Raw genomic sequence first — 9,684 nt, forward strand, 5'->3', positions numbered from 1 at the left:
GCAGGCTGGGTATTGATTTTACTGTCTGGGAAATACTGTATATCTGGAGCAATGCCATACTGTGTTTTTGTTGCTCTGTACAGCAAATCTTTCCTACCCAAATTTAGGGAAAGTACGCTTTATCCAATGATGATACATAGCTAGTGCTGCTGAAGTCAGAACCGCCACTCTTCATGGGACGGTAGGAGTTACTTGCATCACTATCTAGCGAGAACATTTTCAGTAGTCTCTCAGCCTAAAACGGTCACATTGTTTTGAGGAATTTTCACTACATAAAATGGTTTGTGGCTCCATCTACTGGTCTGCTGAGAAACCCGGAGCCCATGCAACAAGTTCAACAAGCCCAGAGACCTGGCTATAGCACGTGATTTTATAATACTCAATTAGCCTACATTAATGTGCAACATGTACCCTAAATTATTTCTTAAATTACAGGTGTCATTTAAGGCTGTGGTCTGGGCACACTTTAGAATTGTATTCCAGATAAACATTATTAAAATTGTCTCACTCAGGATGCTTAACTCCTAAATTGAACAAAACCAAATGTTGTATTTGCTGTAGGTGAAGCAGAGCAGAAAATGAATGCTATTTAATTGGTTACGGTCACTGAAATTGTGTTACTGCAATGACGACCAAAGGAATTATCCAGATAAATATAGAAGGGGTGGTAACGGTCAAAACATCCTACCAGAGCTTCAGCTAAAACCAGGTAGTACGGGACTACTGATTTCTGTATCATTTCTGCAACTCAAATCTACTTCTGAAACCGCAATGCAAAAATCAACTACCTGCAATGATGGAATTCTGGCCTGAGTTTCAAATTGGAGGCTGCTCTACCTGACACGCACACGCTGTCATTCCAAACCCTGGGTAAAGAGGGTCAGAAAATGTGGAGTAAAATGTACGCAGATGGGTAAGTGTACCAGAGGAGACGCTGTAGAAGGACAGCGTGCCAGCCAGCCAGTCCAGGTACATTCCTACTCTGTTCAAATAAGACGAGGTAGCAGGGAAAGCAATAGTCCTAGCATTATGGCAGGCGACGTAACTTGTCAAAGCATCGCAAACTCCGGGATTTGTCATTACGTCCAAGCCAACAGTCCCCAATCGCTCCACTCCTGACGATTTTTTCCGTCACTCCCATTTCCTCTCAATAACTGTATTCAGACCCTCTTTACACAGCACCTGCCAACAGCCCTCAAACTCCCTGTGTGATCAGGCAACGGCAGATAGCTCACAGGTATCTAATGGAGAGACCGAAGGATACGATTATTAGTAATCACTGTCATTTAATCTTATTTCTATCCAACGAAAACATTTTCAAGTATTCTCACTTAGTCAGTTGTGTGTGTGCAGCTTTCAAGAGAGAAATTCAACATTTTCTTAGGCCAGATTTTATCCAGTGTTGTGCATCATGATCCACACCGTCTCCTTCTCAAACCCCATTCAAGGAGGTCCGTCTCGATACACGTTGAGTGAAAAGATAGTAACAAACCATGATGCTTAAAATGTGAATTAGTTCACTTTAGTAATTTTAACGTCAAACTGAATTTCCTAACCGGAGTGTCTCCAATTTGCAGTCTGGACTTTCCAGTCCAGCAGAGAGCCTCGTGAATTCTGCAAGTCATTGTCACTCAGATCCAGCTCTCTCAGGTTTGAGCTGAGGCCAGCGTCTCACAGCATCATACCTTGAGGTTACATCCTTTCAGTTTGAAGAGGAATTACGTACATGGAATTACGTACATGATCAACAAAAATATTGCCTAGTAGGTTTTTAATCCATTGGAAGGTGAGGTGGGACACTCTCCATGCAATAAAAGTGTACCTTTTTTGTTTTGTTGGAAATGTATCATTTAATGAAGAGCTTTTAAAATCACTAGGTACTCAGAGCTGTTCTGGAGGCTTTGATCATAGTCAAAAAGCCTCAAAAGACCTGATTTGCAGTATTTCCTTAGGTCAATCATATCCAGCTCTTCTTCTGATGTCAGCAACACAAATGCCAAAACAGACCACTGGGCGGGTGAGAGTTTGGCCTCGGAAAGACTTCCTGAGCTAAGGTAGGTTTGGATCTCCTTTCACTAGAGAATGGTCATTCAGACAGTAGAACAGATTGATGCTTCTCCTTGATGTACTTGACTGTTTCCTCCATTGATCTGACCTGATTCTAGTCTTTGTTAGTAGGGACCGTAAGAGAGTCTGGTTGGGTTCCAGTGAGAGGCGGAGGAGGAGGCAGAAGAACAAGTCCAGGTGTCCATTTTTACACCAAGGCCTTGTCCACTGCTTTCTTGTGGACGATGGTTGCAGGCGTCTCTTCAGATGTTAGAAGATTTCTGCTCGTTTCCTGTTCAACCACGAGGTTGACATTCTCGGTGTTGAATGTCAAACACAGACGCCGGCAAGAGACTCCCGGATGCTGAAATGCACAAAGCAGTACACCTTCTCCTGGAACAACCCACACTCCTGTCCGGAGAGCCGAGTGCACACCCCTCTCCGGAGGGCCGAGGGCACTGACGCTTCTGTAACAGCAATGCCACATTCTTCCAGGTCTCCTTCATAGGAGATCCGATTGCCCTTTTCCCAGTTGTTCAAAGGCCTTTTTCCATTTGTGAATATGTCTCAGCATTATCTGGTCTCTTTGGATATTTCTGTTTGTTTTTTTAGCCATATGTTACAGTTCAGGAAGTGTGAATACATTTGAGTCAGGGCCTTCAGCATCTCTGGACTCTGTTTCACGGAACAGCCTCCAGAACTGTAGCTGAAATGCAACTGAAGACTGGTATGTGGCACATGATGGAGAGGCTTCCTGAAGACTTCAGGCGTGTAATGATTTTGCTGGCTAGGCTCTTGTCACTGATTTTTCTTTCTGGAGTAAATCCTTCTGTGGGTCATTGAAGCCTCATCTCTGTCACCTGGTCAACACGCGACTAGCAGCTGCTGGCCGGGAGGTTATCCAGATGTGAGCAGAGGGAAGCAGATTCCCCCGAATGAGGTTTGTCAGCCGCACGCCCACTGAGGTCGACTTTGTAACATCACACCAGATCTCGTTGTTCTGGAAGTCGACACTCATCCAGACCATCAAAGACAAACAGTACTTTGTACTTGTTGAAGTCTGAGATTGCGGACTCTTATTTCCATTAAAAACAAAAGTGCTTGAGAAGGTCAAGTGGTCACAAAGATATCAAACAACTATCCCTTCACTTTTAACTGTAAGACATGAGCCAGCTCACCTTGAATATGGAGGACACGTCTGCCGTTTATTTGACACGTCTGTTTGGCCACAATGACCACCATTATGTTTGGAGGAAAAAGGGGGGCTTGCAAGCTGAAGAACACTATACCAACCGTGAAGCACAGGGGTGGCAGCATCATGTTGTGGGGGTGCTTTGCTGCAGGAGGGTCTGGTGCACTTCACAAAACAGATGGCATCAAGAGGGAAGAAAAATTGTGGATTAATTGAAGCAACATCAAGACATCAGTCAGGAAGTTAAAGCTTGGTCACAAATGGGTCTTCCAAATGGACAATGACCGCAAGCATACTTCCAAAGTTGTGGCAAAATGGCATAAGGACAACGAAGTCAAGGTATTGGCATGATCACAAAGCCCTGATCTCAATCCTATAGAAAATGTGTGGGCAGAACTGAAAATGCGTGAGCAAGCAAGGAGGCCTACGAACCTGACAGTTACACCAGCTCTATCAGGAGGAATGGGCCAAAATTCCCCCAATTTGTGGGAAGCTTGTGGAAGGCTAACCAAAAAGTTTGACCCAAGTTAAACAATTTTAAAGGCAATGCTACCAAATACTAATTGGGTGTATGTAAACTTCTGACCCACTGGGAATGTGATGAAAGAAATAAAAAGTTGAAGTACTATTATTCTGACATTTCACATTCTTAAAATAAAGTGTTGGATCCTAATTGACCTTAAACAGGGAATTTTTACTTAATTATGAAAAACGGAGTAAATGTATTTGGCTAAGGTGTATGTAAACTTCTGACTTCAACAGTACAGAAATACTCACAATATGGACAACTTGATCTGTGTGTTGATACCGTTTCCAAATTGCAACTCCTCGGCTTAAACAATTGAAAGTGCACTTGCAATTAACGTGGGCAGTGTATTAAATTAGTTAACGAAGGACTTACCTTGTTTGCTTCCTCCGGCTGTTTGGTTGTCAGTGTCTTTGCTGGCTGAGATATTTTGACTTTCACGTGCGTTGTCATTGCACCCGTTTTGTGAACTGCATATTTCACAGAAAGCTCATTGGCAGCAGGCAGGCCTTTAATTTATTTTGACTAAGGAAAAAGGACTGAGGCTATATGTCCTCATTATTTTGATGGGTATGCCTACAGTTTACAAGAGCATCGTTTTTATTTTATTTGACTTTCTTTTTCGATGCACCATGTTTAACAAAAATGGTAGGCCTCTTGCCGAATTAAAATAAGAGCAACAACTGTTTAAAAAGTTTGTACATTCATTTATTACAACATAAATGTACATACGGTTTTCACCCCCCCCCAAAGAAAATAAAATTAGCATTTTAAACTCAAGTTAAAAGCAGCTAGTCAGTTTGGCTGACCATTTGAAATGTTTAGTCCATGTTCATAATCTGTTAATAAAAACGTAACTAATCGCTGCATTTCCCATTGTTCTGAAAAAGGGAAGTCATAGTTGGATATGCATCATCCGACAAAAAAATAAATAGTACACCCCCCCAAAAAAAAATATTTTAAAAAATAAGTCACAAATATAAATCTGGGTCAGTTGATATCATTGGGGTGAGAGGTCATGGTAGGCCAGAGGTCAGGATGCTGCCCAGCAGGGTGCGATCCTTCAGAGCGTTCTCCACGTCCCTCTCCTCAATCTTCAGAGAAACCTTGGTGAGGCGAGCCTCCTTGGCTTTTTTCAGGGCAAAGATGCCCCGGCTCTCCAGCAGACCGCAGAGGGAGAGGCACTCGCCCTGGCCCACGCCACCCACCTGTCTCTTGGCACACAGGCGGCTGTACACCTCGTGGAGCTGAGGGGTAGAGAATAAGAGTCAGACTTGAGAAAGAATTGGTACTGACCTTCAGCAACCCAATGACCTTCAGTGGTAACCAGGTCAGTGTAAGAGAAAACATTGACTGTATTGCACTTTTCATTCTGACTAGCTACCTAGACTTCTATGTTAAACGCACACAGAGTGTACAAAACATTAGGAACACCTTCAGTCTGTCATGGAAAGAAAGAGCAGATGTTCTAAAATGTTTTGTACACTGTGTATATCAAGGTGTATTAGAAAATGATTAAAAGCAACAAACAAAAAAGCTAAATGTTTGCTCTCAATTTACAAACTTGGGTGGTGGTATCGTGTTTGCACCAATGCAGTGCCCATCTCTCACCTTGCCCAGTGGGATCTCTTTGTTCTTGCCGTTGCGGGTGAGCAGTAGCAGACAGCAGACCAGTAGTTTCTGCTGGAGGGGGAAGCTCTCTCCCTCGGAGGAGGACATGCGGTCCCCGTACACCTCCGACAGCACCCTGGCCACCTGGGGCACGCTCACACGAGACGCTGTCGCTTCTGCGGCCTTCTTTCGGTCGTCAGATTCCACAAGCTCTACAGCTCTCCTGTAACACAGAGGAACCGGTGTCATGCTACTACTTTGTTCTCAAACAAAACTTCAACCAGTTAACACACTGTTCCCCAGACGCCGATTAAGGCAGCCCCTCCGCACCTCTCCGATTCAGAGGGGTCAGATTAAACGCAGAAGACATTTCAGTTGAATGCATTCAGTTAAACTGACAAGGTATCTTCCTTCCCATACCAACTTTCCAAGACCACCTATAACAAGCGATAGTAAAACGCACATTTTTTGGGGGGGTTGCTCATACATTTATTTTCAAAGGTGTCCTGAGTCGTCAGCATTGCAACCAACATGTTATTTAGTATTAACACAGTGCATCTAAGATATTTAGTCAAGTCGTTCCCTTACCGGCAGATATCCAGAGCTTTGCGTGCGTCTCCCGACACAGCAGACACCTTCCTGGCACAAAACTGCACGGCCGACGCGTCCAGTAACCCTTCTCCGGACACCTGTGCGAGTCGGTCCTGCACGATGGCGGCGAGCTCCTGGCGGCTGTAGGGAGGGAAGTGTAACAGCTGGGGGCGACAGCGAGGCAGGGCCTGCAGCCGGGGGAGGATCCTGTCGGTCAGGTCCAGAGCGTTGGCGATACCTAGAATGGGACGACACCCATCATTACACCTGCCTGCATACAGGAGGACTAAGGACAGCCCGTATGAGGAAGTGGCTGAGAGAGTTGACTGGATGGAATTTAAATAGAGAAAATGGGTGGGTGTGTGTATGAGGGTTTTATGGTGAAATCTTCAGATTAATTCTTAAGATATTAACATAGAAATTGTTAACGGCCAATGAAATGTGTATACCAGAGACAGTGTATATTGTTTAACACTGTATATTCGGGGGGGGTTCTTACCGATGAGACAGAGGCGGGACTTGGGCAGGTAGGGCCACTCAAAGATGGTGTAGAGAACATCTTGGGCCTTGCTGTCCAACTGGTCCATTTCATCCAGGACTAGAAGACTGGGGAGAGAAGGAGAAAGGAGGTTAAGCGAGAAAACTTATCAGTCAGCAAAATGTAAATCTTCTCTCAAATATATGTTGTTGTTTAGGGTGTAGATTCAGAATAGATGTATGAAGAAAACTTGTATGAAGATGTATAACGAAACGCAACTTTTTTTCTCTTTGCAAAAGTGATTTAAGTTTTAGTTCAGGGCTATAGATACTCACACAGTGGGCCCTGTGCTGGTCAGCAGTTTCTGCAGCTTGGTGTCAGTGTGGCCCCCGGAGGCCCCCAGCTTCTCTGCCAGCAAGGGGAAGATGGCGTGGGAGCTACGTAGAGCCATACAGTTCAACACCACCGTCTGAATCGCCTTCAGCTCATCCTGGATCAAGAGAGGAAATAGTTAAATTCATGTAAGAGAAATCAATGAGGTTCAATTTACACAGGGTTCAGGGCTGTACACGAAGGGTGGAATTAAGTGATTCTGCACCTTATGGTAGAGCTGTAAGGTCATTTTAGAGTATTGGGTTCCACTCAAGAACCAACATTAGGCTAATGAATGTTGGAACCCTGTCAAGGCAACAACTCCAATGCTAGGCTAATGCTAACAATTAGCCCATCATCAACAAAGCGGAGGCTAACGCAAACAGTGGCGCTAACCTTCATCTCCTGCAACACACAGTTGAGGCAAGCAGTCTTGCCGGTGCCGGGGGCTCCAGAGATGTAGAGGCTGGCCGGGCTGGCCTTCAGGGCCTTGTCCTCCAGGAAGGAGCGGATGGAGGACCTCTCGGCCTCCCGGGATAGCAGGCGCTCTGGGACAGCAGTGTGGAGGGCCTGCTTCACACTGTGGAACTTAGACTCTGAAGAGGGACCGGAAGATGGGTTATTACTCTGCCTGAAGTCTATGACGTGAACATTTAGAATGATGAGCAAATCAAATAAAGGCACACATTTGTCTTTGGAGTTTAACGCTTCTCATTTGCACTTGAGAAAAAGATACAAGGAAGAGAAAAGAGAGAGTGAGAGACATGTCTTACTTTCAGCAAAGAGGCGGACCCCAGGGGTCTTCTCTGATCGGGGACATGATGGGCTCCCACTGGGGGTCTCATGCAGTCTGCTGGGGGAGGCCCTGGGGCAGGAGGTTGGGGAGAGGGGCTGCTGTTTGGGGGAGAGGGGGGTCAGTAGTCTCCTCGGGGATAGGAGGGAGTTCTCATCAAAGCCCAGCTTGTGGGGGGAGGCCAGGTTAAGGCAGGGCTGTTTGGGAGGAGAGCCCAGTAGGGTGGCACTGAGGTTACAGCCATTTTCATCTCCTGAGAAACACACAGAAGACAGATGGTTAGGTTAGAAACAACATGTCTGTCTTTTCGATAGCACCTTACGTTTGCATCAAGAGTTGAAATAATTACTTGATTTTGAGCACGGTGGTTTATCAGCTTAAACCTTGCACAGAATATGTAAAAATCACAAACTGTCTAACGTTTTAGACAGTGAAACACTTTCAAAGTTGTGTATAATAGCAATCCCATACCTGTGCGTTTGCGAGGGCTGAGGGGTATTCTTGGGCACAAAGTTATGTCTTTGAGGGCCACGGGTCCATGTGAGAGGGGCGTTAGCTGGGCCCTCTCTGGAAGGGACTGCGGTTTAGAAGCCCCCACGGAGCAGAGGGACTGGGTCTCCTTCAGCTGGGATGTGCTCTTGGAGGGGGTGCTTTTTGAGTCAACCCCAGAGGACTTGCGTCTGGGGAACTGGAGGATAGACTGAGCCTGGGAACGTGTGCTGGGCATCTTCCCTGTGAGCACTTTAGCGTCCAGACCGGTTTCAAAAGACTGAAGGGGGAAGAGATAAGGTCAGCCATTGTGACAACACCCATGAATAGATAGACTGCAAGAAAAACAATTCAAGAGTGTTCAAGAGTGATTTGAAATGAGTGAACACAGAAGAGGTACAGAACCGCTTAATAGTAAATGATACCATCCATCCTAGCTATCAGGCCTACCCTGATCGAAGTAGTTCCGGTATTTTCCACGCAAGTTACTGTTATAACTGCTAAGCATGACTCCCACGATTTAGAAGAGTATGCGATCTTTGTGCCGTTGTTGCACTGTTGTAAATCAACATTACAAAAGGTTAGCCCGAATGTTCGCTTGTATACTGACAATGCAACAAACAACTTGCCATTTTCCGGGGCCATCAGAATGGTGTGAATTCTCAGTAACTACTGTATCTGCAGACTCAATGGCGACAACTATACGTGTCCTCATTTGTGGCGCCAACAGCACAAATATGATTAAAAACACTGAAATGGCGTAAAATATCACAATCAAAGAAAACAGGAAATATTGCTGTTTTCGACAAACTTTTTTTTGTATCTGACTAGCTAGTTAAACTTGACTGATAATAATCCCCCCAGTATGCTACGGAAACTCGCTCGCAATACATTTCCCCCCCAACTCTGACAAAAAAAATGTAAACTATCTCGTCAAATCCAACCTAATGCTACAAGTTCACACGTTTTAAACATGTATTGAAGGTAGTGTTACCTTATTTCAGTTCTTGATTAAGTGGTATTCGGCTAGTCGTCTAGATGGATTTCGTGTGGTCTCTGGCGCGCTCTAGTCTGACTGACTTAAGAAACAAAACTTGCGCCAAATGTCTCCACAACTCCTCCCCCAATCAGCTGGACTTCCCACAGCTAAGGTCTGATTTGTCCTTCTTGTGTCATTTTGTTATTTCCCAGGCTCTCATTGGCTCATCTTCAATCGTTAGGTAGCGTCAGTGTTTACGTCACACAAGTACACGGTGGCGGGAGTTGCAATAATATATATTTTGGCGGACTGGAAATCTCCCGGGAAATTCAGCATTGTCTGGTGTTAACATTTAACACAATATTCTCTGGTGTCGTTAGTGACTTTGTTGCAGTTTGAGAGAATTACTAAAACCTCTGCATATGTGCTCTGGCATACGTATCGAAATATTTTTTTAAATGATATGAGTAACAAATGAGTTTTTTTTATGTTTCTGCGTAAGCTATTTCAATCATTATTGTTAACTTCCACAATAAATTACATCTGCAAGAAGCTTAAAAGATGGATGATAGAGACGGTGATAAAGAGTCAAATACAATGGACACCA

At 44.7% G+C, this 9,684-nt stretch overlaps 1 protein-coding gene across 1 annotated transcript; it reads right to left on the reverse strand.

Moving 5' to 3' along the window:
* Positions 1-4,450: 4,450 nt before the first annotated feature.
* On the reverse strand, positions 4,451-9,215 carry LOC112245660 (cell division control protein 6 homolog). Its single transcript, XM_024413791.2, has 9 exons — positions 9,093-9,215; positions 8,081-8,378; positions 7,590-7,862; positions 7,213-7,412; positions 6,780-6,934; positions 6,466-6,572; positions 5,964-6,204; positions 5,376-5,598; positions 4,451-5,011 (listed from the first exon to the last, which is right to left on the reverse strand). The coding sequence occupies exons 2-9, from the start codon at positions 8,334-8,336 to the stop codon at positions 4,781-4,783; spliced, it is 1,686 nt and encodes a 561-aa protein (XP_024269559.1). The 5' UTR covers positions 8,337-8,378; positions 9,093-9,215; the 3' UTR covers positions 4,451-4,780.
* Positions 9,216-9,684: the final 469 nt, after the last annotated feature.

This window comes from Oncorhynchus tshawytscha, linkage group LG32 (genome assembly GCF_018296145.1).
Source record: "Oncorhynchus tshawytscha isolate Ot180627B linkage group LG32, Otsh_v2.0, whole genome shotgun sequence".
Taxonomy (NCBI): domain Eukaryota; kingdom Metazoa; phylum Chordata; class Actinopteri; order Salmoniformes; family Salmonidae; genus Oncorhynchus; species Oncorhynchus tshawytscha.

Excerpts from the sequence above, each read along its gene's own strand:
- LOC112245660 (XM_024413791.2), bottom strand. The coding sequence starts at position 8,336 with ATGCCCAGCACACGTTCCCAGGCTCAGTCTATCCTCCAGTTCCCCAGA. Across the intron at positions 7,863-8,080 it reads CAGCCCTCGCAAACGCACAG|GAGATGAAAATGGCTGTAAC; the intron begins GTATGGGATTGC and ends TGTGTTTCTCAG. Across the intron at positions 6,935-7,212 it reads GTGTGTTGCAGGAGATGAAG|GATGAGCTGAAGGCGATTCA; the intron begins GTTAGCGCCACT and ends CTCTTGATCCAG.